Below are 26123 nucleotides of genomic sequence, written 5' to 3'. Positions count from 1 at the left end.
CTCTAGCCTAAGGAAAAGGAAATGCTTTGGATTGTGATCCTGTTGAAAAAGTGTTCAGGCCTAGGTGCCCGGTGTGAAAAGCATGGAGCTTGCCTTAGTTGCACTGCTTCCCGTAGTCTCCTAGTCTGCCGGCACTTCAGGTGGTGGCTTACAAACAAACAATAGACCCTTATCCCAAGTACCATAAAATAACCAAGACCCTTGGTTTGTACTCCAGCCTCGACAGCAAGTTGGTAAATTGAAGATAAAAGATAAAGAGGGGTTGAATTTTGTGATGGTAGCAGGGTTTCACCGCTGGGTCCAAAAGTGAGGGGACGGGGTGCAGGGAGGGTGGCTAACAAGTTTCAGCAGCCAACAGGATCCAAGGTCACACCTTGACAGCAGTTAGCACCAGAACTATTCAGCAGTCTCAGCAGCGCCACCGGGACTAGTGGCCATTGCTGGGACTGCATCTGGATGAGAAGGGTGCATCAATAGATAAATGCACTCACAACTAGGTGAGAGGGGTCTGGGGACTCTGGCGTCAGTCAAGCAGACCACTGTGAGGGGGTTGGTGTTGGTGAGGGCAGGCGCTGCCATTGCTGCGGGGGGGGGGGGTGGGGGGGGGACCCTCTGTGGGCCAAAGATTCCATGAAAAGGAGGGTACTTTCTTGGAGATCACTGGTAGGCCATCAAGATTTACCTGGCAATCTCACCATGCGGCAGAGCACCCCTCCTGTGGCTGGCTAAATGCCAGCAGAGGCAGGAACTGGCACTTAATTGGCCACTTAAGTGGGTGAATTGGGCTCTTAGGTCTGTCCGCCAATTTTCCCGTCACTGGCAAGGTGAAGTGGCTGCGGCTGGATGCAGGTATGGCACCAGAAGCCTTCCTATGTCATCTTGGCAGCCATCCCGCCGCCCAGCTTGCACGCAAAGGGCTGGTAAAATCCAGTCCAGGGGAGCCTCACCATCGGAGCTCCTTTAGAAAACGAGGAACATTATGGTTTCGCAAATTTGGGTTCTTGGATTTTTGTCACCCAGATTCTTTAAATAACAATCAATGAGCATGGGGCGACATTAATACCGCTGTCATGGTTTTATTGCAAAGGAGGTCCGCCAGTCAAATACAGAAGAAAAGAAATCAAACTCTTAAAAATGTTCTGTATTTTCCAGCAAATTAATTGATTTGATCGCATTAGTGGTGTGTTGAACATGACTGAATGCAGTGATGCACACTGCTCTAAATCAGGAGAAGGTTGTTCATTTATTTCTTTATCAGCTGTTGGACTGCCTCATCTGCTCCATCTCCACATTAAAATTCTGCTGCCATGCCCTTGAATGTATTGCTACCACCATTAATCTCCACTAGTGTCTTCATTACCAGCCTCAAAAAATTGTTTTTTAAATTTACAATCACTCAGTGCGCTGCCATGTACTGGCTCCAAATCTGTCTCATAAAAATTAAACTTACAACTTATTTGTGGATTCAGAAGTAATCAAATAAGTATGTTAGCAGATATCTTATGTTGATCACTAGCCACTGAAGGACTGTTGTGGCCTTTCAAAAGCAGCGTAATTCAAAGTTAGAAAACCAGAGTTAAGTTTTCAGCGTGCTCTGAATTAAGAAGTGCCCTCTTCGATTGTGCCTTTTAAAACCTGCAATCTTCCCCTTGCCTTTTCTGAAATATTGATTCGAATTAGGGGATTGTGTCAGTGCCTCTCGCAAGCTGCCATTCTTTTCCTGTGTGCCTGCGTAGCGAGAGTCCGAGGGTTCTTTCAACTGCCCCATCCCATAACCGCTTCCACCTTTACAACCCTCTGAGATCTCTGCACTCCTCCAATTCTGGCCTCCTCCGCATGTCTGACCTAATCACTCCACCATTGTCAACTGTGCTTTTTTTTTGCTCCTCACCGTCCAAGCGCCCAAACATTCCTTTCAAGTGAAGCAGCATTTCACTTGCACTTCCTTCAATTTAGTCTACTGCATTCGTTGCTCCCAATGCGGTTTCCTCTACATTGGAGAGACCAAACGCAGACTGGGTGACCGCTTTGCGGAACACCTTCGGTCTGTCTGCAAGCATGACCCAGACCTCCCTGTCGCTTGCCATTTCAACACTCCACCCTGCTCTCATGCCTACATGTCCGTCCTTGGCTTGCTGCATTGTTCCAGTGAAGCTCAACGCAAACTGGAGGAACAGCACCTCATCTTCCAACTAGGCACTTTACAGCCTTCCGGACTGAATATTGAGTTCAACAATTTTAGATCATGAACTCTCTCCTCCATCCCCACCCGCTTTCCGATCCCCCTTTTTTCCAATAATTTATATAGATTTTTCTTTTCCCACCTATTTCCATTATTTTTAAATGTATTTCCATCCATTGTTTTATCTCTACCTTTTAGCCTATTTCGATCCCTTCCCCCCACCCCACCCCCACTAGGGCTATCTGTACTTGCTCATCCTTCTTTCTACCCTTAATGTCACCTATTAGCATATTCCTTAGATAACATCACCACCTTCAACACCTCTTTGGCCTTTTGTCTATGACATCTTTTGGCAATCTCCACCTATCACTGGCTCTCTATCCAGCTCTACCTGTCCCACCCCCGCCCCCCTTTAAACCAGCTTATATTTCACCTCTTTTCTATTTCTCCTTAGTTCTGTTGAAGGGTCATACGGACTCGAAATGCTAACTGTGTTCCTCTCCTCAGATGCTGTCAGACCTACTGAGTTTTTCCAGGTATTTTTATTTTTGCATAGGATATTTGTGTTGCCCAATTCAAAACTAAAAATGGTAACCCCAAAAAACTCAACAGGTAAACACAGCACCTGGTGATACACTGAACCACACAGAGTGATAAAGTCCAATTTAACTTTGATCTGTGCTGAATTAGTTGAATTTGGCCATGGCAGTGGTCAGGCCGCTTGAAGCCTACTGAAGTGGGTGATTTGTCCCTGCTCGCTGGTTTTACTCCACCTGTCATAAGGAAGCAAGTTACATTAAGAATAGAATGGACAAAGCAGCCAGTGACCCTCATCATCCTCTCTTCCAGAAAGGGCCAGCAACAAAGAGACTCACATCGGGGACAGCTTCTTGCATACTGTCCAGCCCCGAGACTGCAATCCCACACAGCTGTCACCTTGTTGATTGGTCAACACATCTGCAAACAAAGGCAAACGAGTTGTTGAATGACTCAGAGGGATCCCTCCCATCAGGAGCCAGCGAAACATGACCCACATGAGTGTGTCTAAATCACCTCAGGACTGGTGTCAGCCACTGTGAAGCCCTTATGCAAAAGTGAGGAATCTGCCAAACGAATTATGTTGACTGTGGCTGTGGGAAAGCATCCTAAATGATGAAAAATCTCCTGGAATGCCCTCCACTACCACAGCCATGCAGCCCTGAAGATCTGGAGGTCTTCAACTCTTGAGCTAGAGCCTGCGTGGGACAGTGACAAAGAAAAGCAAAGCAACACAAGCAGAAGAAGAAGTGGTGAGGGTATTCCAAGTGGCCTGAGGATCTCCAGGTTAGGAAGAGGGAGCAAAATTAATCAATCAGCAGTCTTGAACACTAATTGTATTATAATTGTATTGAAGCACCTCAGAGTGCAACATGATGTATGTTGATAACTCCAATACCATTGCACTGTCTGATTGTCTGTAATGACCATATTGAAATGATTGTAATATTCATTGATTGTATTGAAGCACCTCGTGACCCATGTGTAAAAGTTGAATCTGATTGCACTTTTTGTGATGGTGATTTAGAAATGTTTTGTAATGTTCTTCCAGATATTTTATGAATAAAGTATATTTTTCAAAAAGAAAATTAATCAATCAGCAGCCTTGCTCCTTATTACCGCCAGCTATTCATCAGAAATGATGAAAGGTCATTGACTTGAAACATTAACTCTTTTTTTTCTTTCACTCTACAGATGCTGCCTGATGTGCCGAGTATTTCCAGCATTTCCCGTTTTTATTACATGGATCACCTTTCCCCTATCCCATAAAACCATTCCTTATTTCATAGGTTTAATATTCTGACTCCTTCAGGAAATCAATCAACAGGACTGCAGCTGTGAATGGGCTTATAGTTGTCCCAAATCTCACCATATTTTTCAACTTCACAGATCTCAAGGCTGCAAGGAGATGTATAAACATACATTTTTTAATCTACATCATGTTTCTTGGGCTTACAATTCCCAAGCTTATTGCTCAAGTCCAGGCATGTTCAGTTACTGAGAGATGTTGTGCTGTACATGTTCCAATCTGAAAGAGGAGCCTTAATCTGGGGCTTGCTAAAATTACTTGCTGCTTTCATTTAACAGACACGTGAGTATTTGGCTCAAAGTGTAATCAGTTCAAGGGCTGAGTCAAATGCTAAACAATTGATATGATTCAAATTATTAGGCTAGTGGTGGGAAAACCTAAAATATGAGAAGTGGCAGGCAAGAGTTGAGTCTATCAGCAGCAATAACCTATCTGTGGGAGGTTAATTACTCTGAACAGTCAAAGTCTTCTCATTGTATTATTAATATATTCACCACAGTCAAGTACCCTTTACTGATGTCATCGGAGACTGTGCCTTTTCAATACTGCAGGGGACCTGGAAAATAAGCTATTTTAACGCAGAACATGTCTCTTGGTTTCTTCAGATAGAATATTAATGTTTTCTTGAAATAATGATAATTATTTCCTGCGAGGGGGGTGGAATATAAAAGTAGGGAAGTTTTACTGCAGCTATACAGGATCTTGGTGAGGCCGCATCTGGAATATTGTGCATAGTTTTGGTCTCCTTATTCGAAAAAGAGATATAAATGCGTTAGAAGCAGTTCAGAGAAGGTTCACTTGACTTATTCCTGCAATGAAGGGCTTATCTTATGAATAAAGGTTGGACAGGCTGGGCCTATACCCTTTGGAGTTTAGAAGAATGAGAGGTGATCTGATTGAAACATGTAAGATCCTGAGGGGGCTTGACAGGGCGGACACTGGGAGGATGTTTCCTCCTATGGGGGAGACTTATTCTCGAGGACATAGTTTAAAAATAAGATGGAGATGTGGAGGAAATTTTTCTTTCGGCGGGTTGTTAGTCTGTGGAATTCTCTTCCCCCGAGAGGAATGGAGGCTGGGTCATTGAATTTATTCAACGTTGTTTTTGATAGACAAGGGAGTCAAGGATTGTGAGGGGCAGACAGAAGGGTGGAGTTGAGACCGCAGTCAGATCAGCCACGATCTTATTGAATGGAGGAGCAGGCTGAAAGGGCCGAATGGCCTACTTTTGCTCCTAAGTCTTATGCTCCTAAGTCCCTATAATGAGCATTACGTTTTTGGCAGCGGATCTCCTGAAGGCACCAGCTCCTGTTGAGGTACCTCACTCAAATGTGCAGGCTGGACAAAAAGCACCGGCAAATAAATCATAACTTGCACCTATCCTCATCCAGCAGCCGCACAATGATACTTGCCAACTTCATTAGATACAGTAACTCTGGGTCATCCTGTCCCCAATAAAGGAGCCAATTATAGCACCTCAAGCATTGGCACAATACCAAGGCTTAAGAATTGAACCTGGAATCATCTAGTTTGTACGGCTCTGAATGAGCTGAGTGAGAAAGGCCAGCTGGTTTAATCTTTGCTGTAGCAATAAGGTCATGGAAATGAACTTGGCCTAACTAGGCATTTGACACTGAGATAGACTATGACTGAGTCTCCAAGAGTAGGCAGGAAGGTGGGAATTGGTCCTAATTAATTAAGTCTGAAGCAACGCGGAAGGAGACTAATAACAGAACAGCAACGAGGCTAGTGATGCACAAATAATTTAGCATATTTACAAATACTTTGTAAATCAAGTGACACGCATATTCATGAAGTGCCCAAGAATTGTCTTGTTCAAGCAGAATAACGCTGAGCTCTAGGACCCAAGTCTGCAGCATTGGAGGAAACATTCCTGGAAGATACATCCCAGAAGGTGGTCATCATTTAAGAAGAAAAAAATCATGAAACAGAAGATGAGAAGTAGGCGGCCGCTTCCCCAATGCCTCCCCCACAATGGGGGTGAGAGCAGGAGTAGGGCTAGGGGAAAGGAGCAACAAGAGAGACTGGTATATCTTGACTTGCTGAATACAGGCCTGGAATTCCTCAGTGGTATGCAATCTGATCATTTTGCCAGGATATTAGAAAGCATTTACAACAACAACAATCATACTTATATAGCACCTTAAATGCAATGAAATGTCCTAAGGCCTTTCACGGAAACAATATAAAGAAAAGTACGACACCGAGCGACATAGGAGATATTTGGCCAGATGACCAAAAGCTTTGCAAAGAGTTAGGTTTGAAGAAGTGTCCGAAAGGGGGCAAGTGAGGAAGAGAGGCAGAGAGTTGCAGGGTGGGAATTTCAGAACTTGGGGGCTAAGTAACTGAAGGCACAGCCATCAATGGTGGAATGGTTATAATTGGGGGTGAACAAGAGACCAGAATTAGAGGTGGGGGGATATTGCAGAGAATTGAGGGGCTGGAGGAAATTACTATTGGGAGGGGTGAGGTCATGGAAAGATTTGAAAACAAGGATGAGAATTTTAAAATCAAGGCACATCTTGACCAGGAGTCAATGTAAGTCAGCAAGCACAGGACAGATAGAGGAACAGGACTTGCTGTGAGTTAAGACGGGCAGTAGAGTTTTGGATGACCTCAAATTTATGGAGGGTAGAGATCAGGAGACCAGCCAGCAGTGCTTTGGAATAGTCGAGCCTAGAGGTAACAAAGGTATGAATGAGGGTTTCAACAGCAGATAAGCTGAGACAAGAATGAAGTTGGGCAATGGATAGACTCAAAATAACTTTGAAGTAAACATCATCATTGACATGTCACTAAAACATGAAAGAAATCATAAACCATGTAAATCAAATTTTATTCTTTCTTGCTTATTTAAAAATGAACCCAAAAATGGCCACCACAAGTCACCTGATGTCTGGAATTGTAAGGTGACCAGTAAGACATTATGTGGATTGCACTGGAGGCATGTCCTGACATGTTGCTCATGTAATTTCATACCTGGGACTGTCAAGGTCCATTTTAAAAAGGAACTATTGAAAGGCAATGGATATCATTTGCATCTTTATAAGCTTACCCATCTAACACAGCACAAGGGTCTACAAAGACAATAGCAACCCGGAACAGGATCATAAATATGGATAATGACACTTTCAGACTAATGACAGGGGTATTATAAGCCACCAAACAAAAGACAGATCCAGACACCAGATAAACATCTCTTTATATAATCATTGTGGAGAAAGGAGGTCATATGACTCAAGTGGCCATTTTGAAATCTCCATATACAGTTGAGAATTCAGAAGCAGCGCAGTCTGCTGATTTATCCCAAACCTGCAAACATCAAGCAGCAGGACTCCAGGCTGACCAAGTAACCTGCAACAAGCCCTTCTTCAGACCTGTTTATCTGGAAGCCACTGGTTACCACCTACCAAGCTAACCAATTCTCTGACTATCACCCTCATCTCACTGCGCCACTATCATCTTTGAAGGAATTCTGCACTTTTGCCTTCAGCCAGGAACCTACCTGAACTGGATGATCTCCATGAGGGAACCCCCTATGGATTTGGACTTTCTGGCCTCTGGCAATCAAATGAACTGATATCCATTTCTGTGGTTCTTTTTACTGTTAAGTTATTCATAGTTGTAAAACCCATCTTTCATATCCCCTTATTGTATATGTGTATTTGTGTGCACGTTTGTGTGCATGTGTGTGCATGTTTGTGTGTGTGTGAAGTTGCAATCATTCCCCCTGGTTTGAATGTATGAATAAACTAAACTTCCAGTTTAACCCTAAGAGAGTTTGCTGCGAGTCACTTTAAAATTTGACTACAAAAACAAAGGGGTTTTGGAATAAGTGCCACTGCCTATTTTTAAAACAAAAGCATCTTTACTTACAGGCAGATGGCAAGAGAATAAAGAAGTTCAGTTGTGCCCCCCACACCCGTCCGAAACAATTATATAAGCCTAGGAGAGATTCTATTCATCCTGAGTCACTGTGACCTCAACTACACACAGTCCCATTGGGCTGAAGTATAACTAAGCAACAAGGCTGCACGTCACTGAGTTCTACAATTCCTGGAGTGACACTAACAATACAAGGGGTGCAGCCCAGAACAAATAAATGAGAGAGAATAGACAGTCATGTTATTCAAACGGTGTACTTTTCCTTCCTCCTCCTAAGGAGTTTGTCCAAATTTGTGTATTGTTTTAAAGGTGGCAGCAACCCAACTATAGCTTGTCCAATTGGCCATTGATTTTCTATAAATATATAAACCAGCTACTCAAGGACAGCAGTGAACACCCAACCGTCACCTCAGCCAACATCCTCACAGCCTTTCCAGCAAGGTTCAGTGAACAATAATCAGGAGTAAAACGTTTGACTAGTCAAACCTGGGACTCCGAGTCTCTTTGGCTCAGACCACATCATGTAGCCCAAGCGCAAAACTCCACTCCGCCAACATCCAAGGCACCAATGTTTGAAATACTCTTCTCATAAAATATTTCGCCGAAATAACATTCCTCCATTATGGAGGACAAATTATGGAAGATGGCAGTTTAATAAATGAGGGAAAGTTTTGTAAACGATGGAAAGTTAACATAGATTATTGCATGGAAGAAATTTCATCAGGCCAGCTCTTTTTTAAAATCTGGATGAGGCACAGATCTCTGACTCAACTACACCCTCACCAACGCTTGAAATGATGAGATATGCATGACGGACATAAAGAATGTCACGGAAATACAAATCTAGAAGAAGCATAGATGAGCAGAGTTTGCGTGAGTAAATGATTTAGCTCAGCATGGATCAGAGCCAATCTGATCAATTATTTAAATCACAATCCAATTAAATGGACTGGAATAACTAATTACAGGAAATAAATCTGTGTAAATGTTTTAAAGTGTTCAAATCTGCAGTAATAATGCGAACAAAATGTTTGCTATCTGTTATCTGCTCTCTCTCTCTCTCACTTCCTGTCTCCTACCATTCTGCGGAGATGGTGACATAGTGATATTGCCATTGGACTATTATTCCAGAGACCCAGGGTAGTTCTCTGGGGACCCAGGTTTGAATCCCACCATGGCACCTGGTGAAAATTTGAATTCAATAAAAATCTGGAATTAAAAGTCTGGCCACAAAGCCATTGCTGATTGTCATAAAAACTCATCTGATTCACTAATGTCCTTTAGAGGGGGGAAATCTGCTGTCCTTACCTCGTCTGCCCTACATGTGACTCCAGACCCACAGCAATGTGGTTGACTCTTAAAATGCCCTCTGAACAAGGGAAATTAAGGATGGGCAGGAAATGCTGGCCTAGCCAATGACACCCACATCCCATGAATGAATAAAAAAGATGATAGCCTTTCTGCTCCCTCTCTCTCTCTTGGTATTGATACTGTTCCTTCATTCATTCTTCCTATCCTGCAAATATATATTTTCCATTTCACTACAACCTCATGTGTTGAAACCGAGATACAATGTACAGTTTACTCATTTTTTTTCCTCAGAACCCCAAAACGGGTGGGACCACTTAGTCTCCTCTTTCTGATATAGTTGAGAAGTTTTTAAAGCCTTGGGTTGATGAGGTTTAACCAATACTATTGTGTACCTGGTCTTCTCTTCTTTTCAACCTTAATGGTGTCCTGTACTATTCATCCTGCACACAAATTGCCTGGAATAAGACCGTAAAGTATTTTTTTTCTACCAGATAAACTGAACCTAGACACAAGAACATAAGAATCTAAAAAATAGGAGCAGGAGTAGGCCATTCAGCTCTCCTAGCCTGCTCCACCATTCAATACAATCATGGCTGATCCTCTACCTCAACTTCCTGCACCGTCCCTTATCATGACCACGGATCATAGCCCTGAATTACTTACGGATATATTGAACTTTTGAGTAAGACTTTTTTTATTATAAAAAGACATACAAAGAAAAGTTGGCTGAAACTGTGAAGTAAACATTTGGTGGAAAATTCTTATGTGGATTACACTTGACTAACTAGTCCAAAGAATAGAATGTCCCATCTAAAATGGTGTCAAGGCCTACTTCAGACAGAGACGCTTGAAAGGAAAAGATGCAATGCAAAAACTGAACTGTAATCTCCTGTGGTTGCAGAGATAATGAAGGCTGGTTACTACATCAGCAGAAACCATCTCCTGTGAGTTATATCCCAGTCTGTGGACATGATGTGCATTGAAATAAAAGCAGGTCTGGGTGAAAGGCATGTTTGTTTTTTTTTTCCCTTCAAGGAATGCACAAGAAAAGAGGCTAAAAAGCCAACTGCAATCCTAGCTCTGTGTGCTAGTTTTGATGTTCCATGCCTGGTGTGCGAGGTTGTGCTGTGAAGGTCACAGATGAAAAACATCAACCAGGCATCCCTGAATTTGCAGGTAAAAAAGTTTCTCTCTGATAGCTGGAAGCAAGTCACAGCTCAGCAAAGCCACAGTTGAAAAGGAAACCGGCAGAACAAAGAATCTCCAACCCCACTGCTCAACTGCCAAAAGTCAGCTCTACCAGAATCACCCAACTTAGTGGCCGCAACTTTCACCATTTACTCCTCGCGGACAAGCCAAAAGATTGATTTGTATACCTTTTTTTAACCTTTATTTCTGGACTCACCTCTCATTTCTAATCTGGGTGTAGGTGTGTTGCGTTTATTATTTTATCTCGTGTTTTAGTAACGAATAAACTCACCCTTTCTTTGACTCAAGGAAGCCTGGTTAAATTGGCTCCTTTTAAAACATAAATACACTTGGACTGGGAAAATGTATCCACAAGGGGAGGGGATCCCTTTTAAATTAACCTTGTTGTGACCAACCGAGGCCGGGATTGGTGAGGGGGTGGGGCGGGGGGTTTGATAAAAGAAGGTGAGCCAGTTCACCTCTGCTCAGCAGGGAGCAAAACAATTTGGGATTCCTTGCCCAGGACCATAACAAATTGGGGGAACTTCACCCGGGAACTGGTCGTAACACCCCATATCCCTTAATTCCTTTCAGTATCCAAAAATGTATTGACTGCCCGTCTTGGATATACTCAATAACTGACTATCCACAGTTCTCTGGGTTAGAGACCTGTCATGCAGCCCCAGCACTCCCAGATTCCAATGAAAAATTCCTTTTACAGTGGTCTTCCCAACCAACCTTGACCTTTCAAATTTTCATTTCCACTTTAAACTCTCTTTGTTACTGCAGTGTATCTCACTTAACCTTTTTAGTCGGAGAAACCTTATATAGTTTTGGTCAACATGCATTCAGGATATTATTAATTTATGTTCCTGTTCACATTTATGTCTTTAAATTAATAATAGTGACATTTTACGAACAATTGAAGTAAATTTTTGAGCCAAGAATCTCTCAGTAATTAACAAGGACAATCAATATCCAGAATTACAATATCCAGCTAGATTTAAGGAACAGAAATCAAGTCAATGAAGTTGTAACAATCAGAATTTAATGTTGTATTTTGAATGTCTAGGTAAAAGCTGGCTGGGGAAAGGTCATGGTAAATGAAATATTTCAGCTGCTTTCCCATTGTCCTTTGAAAGAATTTGTTCTTCTCATTCCCAGTCTGTGTATCATACTAACCCAATGTCAACCTCAATGTAAACTTGATGGATTCACCGTGACCTGCTAACATACTTTATACTCTACCTTCAAAGAAGCTGATCTTATAATGGGGTTGCTGCTGTACGGTGAGGATTCCCATTGTCAGGGACCTTTCAAAGACAAGTGGTGGCTAAGAACAAAAACAAAAATACCTGGAAAAACTCAGCAGGTCTGGCAGCATCTGCGGAGAGGAACACAGTTAACGTTTCGAATCCGAATGACCCTTCAACAGAATTAAGTAAAAATAGAAGAGAGGTGAAATATAAGCTGGTTTAGTTGGGGGGCGGGGGGACAATTAGAGCTGGATAGAAGGCCAGTGATAGGTAGAGATAACCAAAAGATGTCACAGACAAAAGGACAAAGAGGTGTTGAAGGTGGTGATATTATCTAAGGAACGTGCTAATTAAGGGTAGAAAGCAGGACAAGCAAGGTACAGATAGCCCTAGTGGGGGTGGGGTGGGGTGAAGGAATCGAAAAAGGCTAAAAGGTAGAGATAAAACAATGGATGGAGATACATTTAAAAATAATGGAAATAGGTGGGAAAAGAAAAATCTATATAAATTATTGGGAAAAAAAAGGGGGGGATCGGAAAGGGGGTGAGGATGGAGGAGAGAGTCCATGATCTAAAATTGTTGAACTCAATATTCAGTCCGGAAGGCTGTAAAGTGCTTAGTCGGAAGATGAGGTGCTGTTCCTCCAGTTTGCGTTGAGCTTCACTGGAACAATGCAGCAGGCCAAGGACAGACATGTGGGCATGAGAGCAGGGTGGAGTGTTGAAATGGCAAGCGACAGGGAGGTCTGGGTCATGCTTGCAGACAGACCGAAGGTGTTATGCAAAGTGGTCACCCAGTCTGCGTTTGGTCTCTCCAATGTAGAGGAAACTGCATTGGGAGCAATGAATGCAGTAGACTAAATTGAGGGAAGTGCAAGTGAAATGCTGCTTCACTTGAAAGGAGTGTTTGGGCCCTTGGACGGTGAGGAGAGGGGAAGTGAAGGGGCAGGTGTTGCACCTTCTGCGGTTGCATGGGAAGGTGCCGTGGGAGGGGGTTGAGGTGTAGGGGGTGATGGAGGAGTGGACCAGGGTGTCCTGGAGGGAATGATCCCTGCAGAATACCACCAGGGGGGGTGAAGGGAAGATGCTGGAGTTGGCGGAAATGGCGGAGGATGATCCTTTGAATGCGGAGGCTGGTGGGGTGATAAGTGAGGACAAGGGGGACCCAATCATGTTTCTGGGAGGGAGAGGAAGTTGTGAGGGCGGATGCGCGGGAGATGGGCCGGACACGGTTGAGGGCCCTGTAAACCACCGTGGATGGAAAACTTTGGTTAAGGAAGAAGGAAGACATGTCAGAGGAACTGTTTTTGAAAGTGGCATCATCAGAATAGATGCGACGGAGGCGAAGGAACTGAGAGAATGGAAGTTCTGTTGAAGGGTCATTCGGACTCGAAATGTTAACTGTGTTCCTCTTCGCAGATGCTGCCAGACCTGCTGAGTTTTTCCAGGTATTTTTGTTTTTTGTTTTTGTTTTGGATTTCCAGCATCCGCAGTTTTTTGCTTTTATCTTAGCGGCAAAGAAAATGTTTGACTGAAAGCGCTGATGAAGGATACACATCAAAAGCCTTGAGTGTAGGAGCTGGAGGGGCAATCTGATTGAGGTGTTTAAAATGCTAACAGGATTTGATAAGGCGACTAAGAAGAAATGATTTCCTCTGGTGGGGGGAGCCCAGAAGAAGAGGCCATGATCTTAACATCAGAGCTCTGCATTGGCAAACGAAATTAGGGAGCACTTTTCACAAAGGCTGGTAGAAATATGGAACTCTCTCTTCCAAAAGGGAGTGATGCTGCGACACTTGGGGCTTTGATGTGCTTTTTTTTTTTGGCTGCAGGTATCAAGGAGCATGGAGGATAGACAGGAAAATGGAGTTGAAATCCAGATCTAGTTGAATGGCGGAGCAGGCCAGTTCAGTTCAATGGTTTGCATCTGCTCTTGTGTTCTCTTTACAGTTGCTAAGGGATCTTTTGATCATTTCCAGCTTTTACTGATTTTATTTCAAGTTTGCATTAGAGTTGTCACTGGGGGCAGGATAGCCACACACCAAGGACAAGTAGCATTGGCACCCTTTTCAGAACGACATAAAAGCAGCTTTTGTTAGTTAGCATCTGCATTGAGAGCGCTGGTGCTTCATCAAGGATATCAGTGTTCAAAGCAATTGATTGTATAAATGAATAACGAAATATTAAACTGACTTTTTTAACTAAACAACACAAAAATTAGCATTTACCAAGATAAGACAAGTGTAATTAAGTCTATGTTGTGTGCCTGGAATTTAAATCTTTACAAGTTACAATTGCACTGCTTGAAGGGTTGTGGAAGCAGATCAGATAATAACTTCCAAAAGAGAACTGGATAAATATGTGGAGGTGAACAATTTGCAGGGGTATGGGGAAAGATGCAGGGGAGTGAGACTAATAAAGAGTTGGCATAAGCGTGATGGACTGAATGGCTTCCTTCTGTGCTGTACCATCCCCAGAGTCAATGATACCCCATAAGTATCTTTACAGCCGGGCTGCCATAGGGTCCCATTTGTACCGCAAGGCAAAGCAGGAAACAACTTCACATGGGTAAGATTTGCATATGCAAATGAGATGCATGCGCAGTTGGATGCACCATTTTATAGCAACTGTATATGACATGCGGTTAGTTCAAAAAAAGAGTTGTGGCCTCTGTGAATCCAGCTACTGGCTGTCAAAAGAAAGGTTTGTATTGATCACCAATAGTGAAGGCACAAGTTGGCTTGCAGGGATAGGCTGACCAAGTAGAAAATCGGAATAATTCCAGAGTGTATTCCTGAATGGTTTCACAGTGGTTGTGCTTTCCATGCCATCTTTTTTCCTTTGAGAATCCCAAAGAATCCCACAAGAGCCAGTCCACCAACGCTGGCTGATGAGACGGCTTTCCTAGCTCATTACCCAAGGCACTTGCTTCGATGCCATAACCGGACCAGCAGTCAACGACACCCTGGAGAAGCCAAGAATAGCTAAGATGCCTTTCGTGGCACTGGCGGCAGGTAATTGATTTAACAGGACTGTCTTTAACATTACTCCTGCCATCTAGAGAAAACTGTGTAAAACGAAAGGGGTATGAAAGAAGCACCATGAACAGGAAGAGATCTACCAAAGTAAACAGGGCCGAGCCCCCTACCCCACACATATGTAAAATACGGCGTGATGATGATGTTGGGTCGGCAATCTAACATCATCGCGCCAGTCTCTGGAATTATGGAAGGTGAGCAGGCATGGGCATTGGAAGCCCGCCCACCATTTTGAAATAACAAACTAACATGCTACTGATATTGTTAAAGAGCCACTTGTGCACAACTTGACGCTGGCTGCTCCATTACCTTCGGCATCGGACGGGAAAAAGCTTGGGAGTGCTTTACGGCAGGAATGGGGAGGTGGCCCTAGGGCGCAAGAAAAGGCCTTTCTTTCTTCAGTACCATGGCTCCATGTGACAGCCATCTGCCGCTGAAGGTGACAGTGTCTGTCTGTTTTTTGCCTTCATTTATTCACTGTTTTGAGCCTGCCATAAGAAATAAGGAGAGGCTGAGAGGGCAGGGGGCCTTTAAATTGGTAGCCATGGCCAACTTCCTGTTTGCGGCATAACCCCTCCCCCACCTGATATCCCGGCCTAGACGTCCTATGGGGTGTGGACACCCCCACCACCTCACCCGCAACCTGCCCTACTTTGTGCCGCTAATTAGCCGCCTTCCCACCAAGCAGCCACCAATTGGCTGCCCAACCAGTGATTCGCCAAGCTAAGACAGCGCGGGCAGGAGCGAGAGGGCCGCCAACTTTCCATTCCACCTCCCTTGACCCTGCCGAAAACCACAAAATCCAGCCCCTTGTGATTGATAGTGCAACTGGCTGAAAAGGTGATCATTTGGGTGGGGGGATATTGTGTGTTTTATTCCCCTCCGACCCCATCACACCTGCCCTCACCCCATCGCCCACCTCCCCGCACCCCACCACTCAGCTCGTTCTTTTGCCCCTTCTCAAGACATTGATATTGCTGCAGATACAGAGCTACGGCACCATCTGCCTCTCGGCACCTCATCCAGAAAAGCGCTCTTCCCACACAAGCCCAGGATGTGCGATGAAATCGATTATTTGACCACAGAAGTATCACTGCCAAACTGAATCTTATCCTGACCCATTGTCCACAAGAAAGCAAATGGCAAATAAGGAAAAACTAAAACTGGTTGATTTTCCTTTTGCATCGTCCAAGCTCACTTCGGTCTATAATAGAGCCGATACCACTCGAGTTGAAAGGAGCTAATGCTGTGCAGGTTGCCAACCCTCCAGGATTGCCCTGGGGTCACCAGGAATTAAAGATACATCCCTTGGACACAGTTGCCTGTAGCCCCACAAAAGAAAGATCATAGGGATATTTTTTCTAAAATTGTGTTTTATTTTCATTTTCTTTAAAGGATTGTATTCATTCGTTATATAAGTATTGGGGAAGAGAAATAAAAGGTTGTTACACTGGTTAGGGCGATTAGGGGAAGGAGGTCATGTGATGAAATCTCCAAAAATGCAGCCATGCAGTGTTGGCAACCCTAGCGCAGCCCAGGTGATCAACCTGAGGCTTTCTTTAACTCTACCCTTCTGAACTGAAACGTGAGGGCAGGTGCAGATTTTGTATTTTCACTTTAAAGCTCAGAGCCAAGCTAATAAACACACACATGTGCTCAGGTCAGCAAATCGGATTGCAGACCTGGCCACGAGGTTCATGTAAAGCCCGCACAACTCAAATAAGAAGGTCAAATGGCGACAATACGGGAAGAAGGGTGAATACCAACCCAACTTTACAGCAGCAAGCACCAGCGTCAGGTTGCAACAAATAGGGGTTTTATCATTTGGCATCAAGCAGTATACAATAAGCCATCTTTGAAAGTCAGATTAACAGATGTCCCCTTGTTTCCAATAATAAAACAAACCTGTTGGTATCCATGGATCCATGAAAGGTTTCACCATTGTGTTTACTTGCTCCCAGTCAAGGTCGCTATCTTCCATTCCCTGAGTGTACCCACAAGCACTGAACGGTTCATCAAAGGAGCAGCTTCCTGTCAAGCCAGAAGAAACAAAAGTGAACAAAAAAAAAAAATCCATTTCAATTTAAAAAGCATTCTTTCATATCTTTTTAGTCTGAGTTTTTAATTAAAATTCCATTTGATAAAACTAGGACAAAGGCAGTCCTTTCTTGACTCTGAATGGCCTACACAACAAGAATACAACCGAAGTCATATTTAATGCAATAATGCAAACAATTCCCATCAGACAAATCTTAACACTTTCATGCACACGGCATTTTCAAGACCATTGAGATCTGTTTTCATTGATGTTGTGAAAAATTGGAACTGAGTAAAATGTTGTTATATTTTTTCTTAGGATTAGCCAAAACATGAATTTTATCCATAACATGTGAGGAATGCATACTTAATTTCCAATTTTTAAAAGTATTACCCCATAAACAGGTGTCTAGGGCCAAGGCAGAAGCAATAAAGATCAGATTGGAGGACTGGGTCGCATAGGCATTTCAAATATTGCTGTTTCACTTCTGACACCTGTGTTTAAATCCAGCCCAAACAGTTTCGATGAAAGCTCTCTTTCTCCCTCACTCTGCTAATATTTATTGTAATGATCTTGTGCGAAATGAGTCGGGCACTCTCAATCCAAGGTTGCAAGGTTCTAAACAAAGCTATCCACAATTTTAGATCATCTGGCACAGAAGGGCTTATTTCACTCTTAGCACACTGTTTATGCTAAGAGCAGGGTATTTTTTGCTCAAGTTGCTTTTTCAGGAGTTTTAGGAACAAATAGCCTTCATTATTGCCACATATACTTGGAGCTCAAGTGTGTTACAATGAATGAAAACTGAGAAACCGAACAAGAATAATCAATTCAGAATCATTGATTAACCTTAATATGCATATGAAAATAATGTGTAAGCACACATGACCTCGATGCTTCGGTTTATATGGGCACAAGTCCCAACCACTTTACATTTGTCCCAGTTGCTTCACCTGTCCTTGTTGTTAAGCTGAATTTAACAAATCCCACGCTGGAAACCGTCCAGGACAAAGCAGTCTGCTTGATTGGCACCACATCCACAAACATTCATTCCCTCCACTATCGACGCACAGTAGCAGCAGTCTGTACCATCTACAAGATGTGCTGCAGGAATTCACCAAGGCACCTTAGACAGCATCTTCCAAACCCACGACCACTACCATCTAGAAGGACAAGGGCACTCAGATGGATGGGAACAGCACCACCTGGAAGTTCCCCTCCAAGTCACTCACCATCCTGACTTGGAAATATATTGCCATTCCTTCAGTATCACTGGGTCGAAATCCTGGAACTCCCTCCCTAACAGTACTGTGGGTGTATGTACACCACATGGGCTGCAGCAGTTCAAGAAGGCAGCTCACCACCACCTCCTTCTCAAGGGCAACTAGGGATGGGCAATAAATGCTGGCCCAGCCAGTGAAACCCACATGATAGGAATGAATTTTAAAAAAGTAAAAAATCAAGAAATAACCAAGATGTTTCAGAGCTATTACCACATGCAGTTTACTACTGAGTTTTCCAACACTCTTCTGATCATACTCCCACCCATCACCCTTTGTAAACTTTTGCTCATCCAAAGCTCTGTTGCCCGTATTCTAATCTGCAGGCCCATTCACCCAGCACCCCTGCACTTGCTGACCAACATTAGCTGCCTAGACCCTAAGCACTGAAATCCCCTCCCTAAAGCTCTTAACCTCTCTATTGCTCTCTCTTCCAAGTTTCAGGCCCACAAGTGGGATTGTCAAATTATACAATTGTAGTAATTGTAAGTAAAACCTTTCATACTGTTTTGGGAACCATGCAACTGCACAGACGAATCAGCCCTAAGTGTGGGTAATCTTAGGGGTGGAGTTTTTGTGCCTTGATCTTGGTACAAGCATATAGCTTCATCAGGAGCTCTGTAAATAAAGTTTACTGTTTCTAACAAGAAACCTGTCCGGTACTCCAAGTTTATTACAATTGGCGACGAGGATAAATAGCTCCGACGCTGCACCTTGCCTCACGAATGTGAGTATTTCGATCGTCAAGGGAAGAAAGAAAAGTATACTCAGCAGTCATGCCGCTCTTCGGCAGAACTGACCCATACAACTTATCCATCAAAGACTAGAGTCAGTATATGGGGCACCTAGGCTTCTACTTTGTGCGGACGAAAAACAGAAGGCAATTCTTTTAAGTGTCTGCAGGAGCAAGACATATAACCTAATCTGTAGTCTGATGGCACCGAACACTCCAAACCCTTGATCCTTCAACGAGCTAGTAGACCTCGTGAAGGCACATTTTCAACCCAACCTATCTGTGATCGTGCAAAGATTCAAGTTCACTCTAGGGTAAGGGCCCCGGGTGAGTCAATCGCAACCTACATTAGGAAGTTAAAACAGCTAACGGAGCACTGTGACTTCGGAGATACTTTAAGCAACAGGTTTTCAGCGTATGCGACAATGCCATTCAGCGCCGGTTATTTGCAGAAGTCAATATAGACCTGAAGCGCACCATGGAGAAAGCACCAGCCATGGAGAGTGCTGAGAGGGACTCGTGGGCTTTGTAGAGTGTACAACATAGTGCCGTTCTTCAGTTAGGGCGGGAACCTGCCACCGGACGTGGTGTGAAAAGCAGAGAGACAACCTCGAAGCAGGACATGGTCCCTACTGCTCTAAAAATAAAAAGAAATACTGGAAGCAGCTCACCAGTGATTCAGAAATTAAAGTGCTACTGATGTGGGGTAATCATGTACTGGAAACCTGCAGGTTTAAAGAGGCAGAATGCCATTACTGTCACAAAAATGGGCATGTTATAAAGCAATGCAGGGCAAAATCAAGACAGCCATTCGGACAGCAGGCTAAGATGATTGAGGTGCACAATATAGATGAAACAGAAGATGCTGATACTGATACCCATTCCCTATACAATCTCAAGGCTAGGAAAACTGAACCAATCACCATTACCCTTCAAGTACATGAGAAGCCTCTAGTCACAGAGGTTGACAAAGGAGCATCGACCATAGTGGTGTTAGAACACACCTTTTAAGTACCCAGCACCCAGCGAAGGTACCCAGCCACTGAATCTGGAGCAAACCACAGCTCAGCTGAAGACGTACACTGGAGAGGCAATACAGGTGAAAGGCATCACTTCTGTACCTGTATCCTACAGGCAACAGGCAACCCAGCTGCCAGTGATTGTTGTAACAGGTGAAGGACCTAGCCTTCTGGGCTGTGATTGGTTGAAAGAAATTAAACTCAACTGGCCAGAAATGTTTCAAGTCAGAACAGGAGGAATTCCTGAGTTGTTAAAGAGGTATGACAGCGTATTCTATGCTAAATTGGGGAAGATAAAAGGCCTACAAGCTAAATTTTATGTAGATTCAGAGGCAACATCCCAGGCCAGACCTATGCCTTGTGCCCTAAAGGAGCAGGTGGCTGCGGAATTGGACCACTTAGAGAAGTTAGGAATAATCCAGCCAGTCCAATTTTCAGAATGGGCAGCGCACGTAGTCCCTGTGATGAAACCAGATCAAACTATTTGCATTTGCGGAGACTACAAATTAACTGTGGACGGCTGCTAAATTAGACAAATATTCAATCCCAAGGATTGAAGGTCTATACGCTAAACCTGCAGGAGGAAGATCCTGCATTAAACTAGATGTGAGCCATGCATACCAACAGCTAGAGCTGGACAGCACATCTAGAGGGTACGTAATCATCAATACGCACAAGGGCCTGTACCAATATACACGCCTACCCTTTGCTGTATCATCTCCCTGTGCGATTTTCCAAATAACCATGAAAAGCCTATTACAAGGACTTCTGTATCTGGATGACGTCCTGATCACAGGATCAATGGAAGCAGAACATTTGTCTAACCTAGAAGAAGTTCTAAGGAGGTTCTTGGAGGCTGAAGTATGATAGAAGAAAGAGAAGTGCACTTTTCAAGTGACTGAAATCATTTATTTGGATCATCGGGTGGATACCCATTAGAGGAGAGAGTCAGGGCAATCAAGGAAGTGCCCCCTCCTACCAGTGTCACTGATCGCGAGTCTTTTTTGGGCTTGATAAATTATTACGGTCGTTTCTTGCCTAATTTATCTAGTGTTAGCCCCTTTACACTTATTATTGAAGAAGAACCATAGGTGGTCTTTGGAGGCACAACAAAAAGAAGCCTTCATAAAAGTCAAGAAGCTTTTACACTCGCCATGTCTGCTAGTACACCATCGCCAGCCAAATGAATTAATACTAACTTGTGATGCACCTCCCTACAGAGTGGGAGCGGTATTATCCTGCAAGAAGGAAGATGGTTCCGAAAGGCCAATAGGATATGTCTCCAGAACCCTCTGTGCAGCCGGGAAGGGTTACTCACAACTTGAAAAACAAGGCTTATCTGTGATATTTGGAGTAAAGAAGTTCCGTCAATATTTGCATGGTTGACATTTCACCATAGTGTCAGGTCACAAGCCACTGTTGGGTTTGTTTAGTGAAGATAAGGCAATCCCACCGATAGCCTCTGCTAGAATTCAAAGATGGGCTTTGATTTTGTCGGCATATGAGTGCACCTTTACGCACCATCCAGTGTGCATATCGCAAAACCAGACGCCCTCAGTCATCTTTCTTTGCCAGATAGCACTACACATGCTCCAATACCTCAAGAAGTTCCCTCACCAGTCTGTGTGAAACAGGTAAAGAATTGGACAAACCAGGATCAAATTTTATCAAGAGTCCATCAACAGGTATTGCAAGGATGCTCAAATGCACAAGTCTCTGAAGAGTTAAAACCATTCTATGCCAGTGAATCTGAATTAAGTTGCCAAGATGGTATCTTGTTGTGGGGAGCAAGAGTCATCGTCCCTTCACAAGGAAGAGAACCATTACTGACGGAGTTTCATAGTGCATATACAGGCATTTCGAAAATGAAGATGCTCGTGCGAAATTATATCTGGTGGCCAGGTACAGACCGTGAAATAGAAAAAATGGTTAAGCGTTGTCTCCAGTGTCAGCAACAACAGGGGTGGAATTTTTCCCACGTTGGCCGGCTCGGCGGGAGCGGGCTTTGGCGGTTGGGGACCCGACCGCCGCCCGTGACCGAGTGCGCACCCCATTTGTCGCGGACGGGCCAATTAAGGCCCACCCAGCACAATACGTGAGCGGTAGCACTGAGTGCGACCTGTGCGGGTGGGGGGGAGGAGGGAGAGTTGGGGCCAGTGCTCCTTCAACCATGGAGGTGTCAGCTGTGGCTCAGTTCATAGCACCCTCGCCTTTGAATCAGAGGGTTGTGGGTTCATATCCCACTCCCGGAAACCAAGAACTGTGATTGTACTTGAAAGAGTTGCAATGTTTAGAGGTGTCAGCTGTGGCTCAGTTCATAGCACCCTCGCCTTTGAATCAGAGGGTTGTGGGTTCATGTCCCACTCCCGGAAACCAAGAACTGTGATTGTACTCGAAAGAGTTGCAATCTGTGACTGTTGATAACTCGAAAGAGTTTCAACCATGCACGCGAAACAGCGCTTCAATCTCCCTGAGACACGGAGCTGCCTCAGGGAGATCGAAGCGCTTTTGAAAATAATAAATACAATCAATAAAATTTAATGAAAATGTCCTCTCAAGTGAGTGTGGCACATGAGACGGGGCATGTTTTTATTTTTTAGGAAAACTTTTTATCTAATTCATAAAAGCTTTAGGAAACCTCACCCTGCTCGTGGATGAAGTTTCCTAAAAAACATAAAGGCCGCTTGCCTTTCTGCCGTAAGGTTGGCGGGCAGGCCAGGAGCCCTGGCGGGCATTAGAAACAGCATGAAACCTCATCCACGGGCGGGTTAAGGTTAGACGGGCAGGTCCACTAATTACTTTAATGAGTTTATCAATGGCCTCAATTGGCCATTGACAGGTCGGCGGGTGCGCAGCTGATTTTGCTGAGCCCCCGCCTACCTGAAAATTGAAATGGGGCGGGGTGACGTCGGGAGTTCCGCCTGACATCATCCCGCGTCATTTTACGCGTCGGCGAGTGGGCCCCAGCCCCCGCTTGCCGACCGGGAAATCCCGGCCATAGACTTAGAGCCCATTTTTAGGCACCATGTTTTTAGTGATCATCGACGTGCATTCTAAGTGGATGGATGTGTACAAGGTGAGATCACCTACATTGTGTGCAACTATTGAAAAGCTGCGCCAGTGCTTTAGTGTACATGGCCTACCAGAAGTCATTGTTTTGGATAAATGTACTGCTATCACTAGTACAGAATTCCAGAGATTCATGAACTTAAATAAACATGTCAGAACAGCACCATATCATCCCGGATCCAATGGGTTAGCAGGAAGAGCAGTACAAACTTTTAAAACAGGCATGAAGGAACTATCCGAAGGAACGGTAGAAACATGAATTTCAAGATTTCTTCTCAACTATTGCATGACTCCTCATGCAACTATGGGTCCACTACCATCTGAATTGCTAATGAAACGCTGCCTTCATACAAGATTGAGTCTCGTATTCCCTAAGTTAGAGGGGAAGGTGGAGCAGAACCAGAGTAGTCAGAAAGTGAATCATGATATTCACAGTAGAGACTGAAAATTTACTGTGGGAGAGACAGTTTTTTGTGTGAAATTTTGGAACTGGACCGAGATGGGTTCCTGGTGTAATCGCCTCTGAAACAGGGTCTTTTTCATACCAAGTGGAAGTGGAAAACAGGGTTGTTAGGAAACACATGGATCATCCAAGAAGCAGAGAGACACTCCAACAACCAGTTACTCCACCTGATATTGAAGTTGAACCTTTGATCCCTGAGGTGCCAGATCGACATACAATAGATACACCTGATGTCTCTGTTGAACCCGAATCATAAGAAAACCACCTCAAAGACTAAATTTATAATTACATGAACTGTATATATTTGTATATAATTTGGGTTAAGATTTTTTTTTTGTAAATAAGAGAGGTAGAACAAAATAAAAGGGGAAGGAATGTAGTATTTGTAGGTTAAACCTTTCAGACTGTTTTGGGGATCATTTGACTGTACAGAAAAATCAACCCCAAGCGTGACTAATCTTACGGGTGGAATTTTCTAGCCTTGGTCTTGGTACAAACGTGTAACTTCATCAAGAGCCTGTCTGGTACACCAAGTTTATTACAACAATCCTCAGGCCAGAAATATCCCCCCGTTGACGGGTTGTGTGGGGGTGGCCAGGTGTGGGCGGGCGCGAACCCAATCGGTGCCCCCAATCGGGGCCACGCTGTCATTTTACATGGACGGGCCAATTAAGACCCGCCCATCGTGACACGCGCCCGGAAGCGCTGTGCACTCCCTGTGCAGACGGTGGAGGGATTCCCTCAGTGGTTCCCTGCGCTCTTTCGCACATGCGCACGAAAGAGCACAGAGATCTCCCTGAGGCACAGAGTTGCCTCAGGGAGATTTGTTTCAGTCTTAAACTTTAAAATAGAGGATTTTTAAACTTTTAAAACACGTCCCCTCATGTGACACTATCGCATGAGCTGGGACATGTCAAAGAATAAATGTATAAATTTTTATTAGATTTTAAAACAGTTCATGAAACCCCATCCTGTCCGTGGATGAGGTTCCATTAAAAATGCGAAGGCCGCCTGGGCTCTTCGCCTGCCCGGCAACCTTAAGTTTGGACAGGCAGCTCATTAAATTGAGTTAATTAGTTTTTAACAGGCCTTAATAGGCTTTTGACAGTTCGGCGGACGTGCAGCTGACTCAGGTGCGCGACTGCTGAACTGACAATCTAAATGCCGCGCGGTGACGTCGGGACGCACGCCCGATGTCACCGTGCGTCATTTTATGCATTGGTGAGCAGGCCCCGACTCCCCACTCGCTGATGGGAAAATGCTGCCCTTAGTATTAGGTGGTCAGCGGAATTTTCACCAGGTTCCAGGAGAGCTCTTGGGAGCTTTACCATCTACTCATTTCAAAATGAAGTTATTTGGGAGTTAAAAACAAAACAGAACAATGCAGACTAGTACTGGAACTTTTTGTAGGCCCCTCTGGTGCTATAAAACTAACGTAAATGGAAAAAAAATTAATGCGGTGCGGGAATTAAGTAAATCTACATGTTTGACATAAATTGCTACTTAGCAATCACTTAGCAAGCGAAGGATGTGTTTATGCACTAACATGTTCGAAATATTTACTCCTAGGAACAAGCGTAGGAGGACTGACAAAAGTTAATTCTCACTCAGTTTGGTACATTCAAGCTTTTAGATGAAGCTTTTCTTGTGCCTAACACAAAAGGCAGCTTGCACAAACAAGCCCTCTGATAATATGGTCCGCAAAGCAAAGCGGACAACATGGCCCAGGAAAATAGGTACATTTATTGTCTCTGACTATGTTTGGGTTCAGTCTTTCATCACAGCAATAAATACAGCCAGTCACCAAACACAGCTCACTACTTTTGAATCAATGCAGCAAGCAAACCAAATGGTTGAGGTCCTTTTCAGACTGTTCAGTAACAGGCAGTTGATTCTTCTTGATTACACCCTCGTTTCTACCTGCTGCACCCATGGAGCTTGTGTCCCGCCTCCACTCCTATGTGGCTCAAAGAAAGTCGAAACTACAAAGAATTTCGCAAATATCTAAAACCTCTGGTTCTTGCATTTTCCTCGGTTATTTTTTTCCTTTGAGAAGGCACCATCTGAGATGAAGGTCATGACGAGTACAATGGATAGCCATCTGCATTAACACAGGACTGCCAAGTCTTCTTGGAGGATTGACCATAATTGTCTAAGCAACAATTGGCTTGAATACATTGTGATGCTGGTCGATTGCTCATTGATGCATGTTAAGTGGTTCCAGCACCTTTTTTAATTTATCCATGGGATGTGGGTGTCAGTGGCAAGGCCATTTATTGCTCATCCCTAACTGCCCTTGAGAAATTGGTGGTAAGATGCCTTCTTAAACCACTGCAGTTTGTGTGTACATTCAGAGTGCTGTTAGGGATGGAGTTCCAGCGTTCTTAACTGACGAAAGAATGGCAAAATAATTCTAAGTCTGGATGTTTCATGTCTTGAAGAGGTACTTAGAGGTGGTGGTATTCTCATGCAACTGTCATCTTTGGCCTTCTTGAGGCCACAGTTTTGGAAGGTGTTGTCGAAGGAGCCTTGGTGAGTTGCTGCAGTGCATCTTGTAGATGGTACACACTAGTGCCATAGTATGCCACTGGTGGAGGAGGGACTGAGTGTTTAAAATTGTGAATGGGGTGCCAATCAAGTGGCTTCTTTGTCCCAGATATGTCATGCTCCTTAAGTGTTGTTGAAGTTGTACCCATCCAGTCAAATGGTGAGTATTCCACCACACTCCTGACTTTTGCCCTGTAGATGGTGGCCAGGCTTTGGGCCATTGTTTTCCTCTGATGTTATTTTTATTA

General features: G+C 44.0%; 1 protein-coding gene across 12 annotated transcripts in view; it reads right to left on the bottom strand.

Annotated features, from left to right (window-relative positions):
• LOC144679979 (receptor-type tyrosine-protein phosphatase mu) overlaps positions 1–26123 on the bottom strand; it is an 855381-nt gene that overhangs the window by 665770 nt on the left and 163488 nt on the right. For all 12 annotated transcript variants that reach the window (XM_078541013.1, XM_078541014.1, XM_078541019.1 and 9 more), the window contains exon 2: positions 16632–16757. In XM_078541013.1, the coding sequence (XP_078397139.1) occupies positions 16632–16757 (126 nt within the window). The remainder of the gene's footprint in view (positions 1–16631; positions 16758–26123) is intronic.

Source organism: Cetorhinus maximus, chromosome 4 (assembly GCF_964194155.1).
Source record: "Cetorhinus maximus chromosome 4, sCetMax3.hap1.1, whole genome shotgun sequence".
Lineage (NCBI taxonomy): Eukaryota > Metazoa > Chordata > Chondrichthyes > Lamniformes > Cetorhinidae > Cetorhinus > Cetorhinus maximus.
This window is presented reverse-complemented; position numbering and strand designations above follow the sequence as displayed.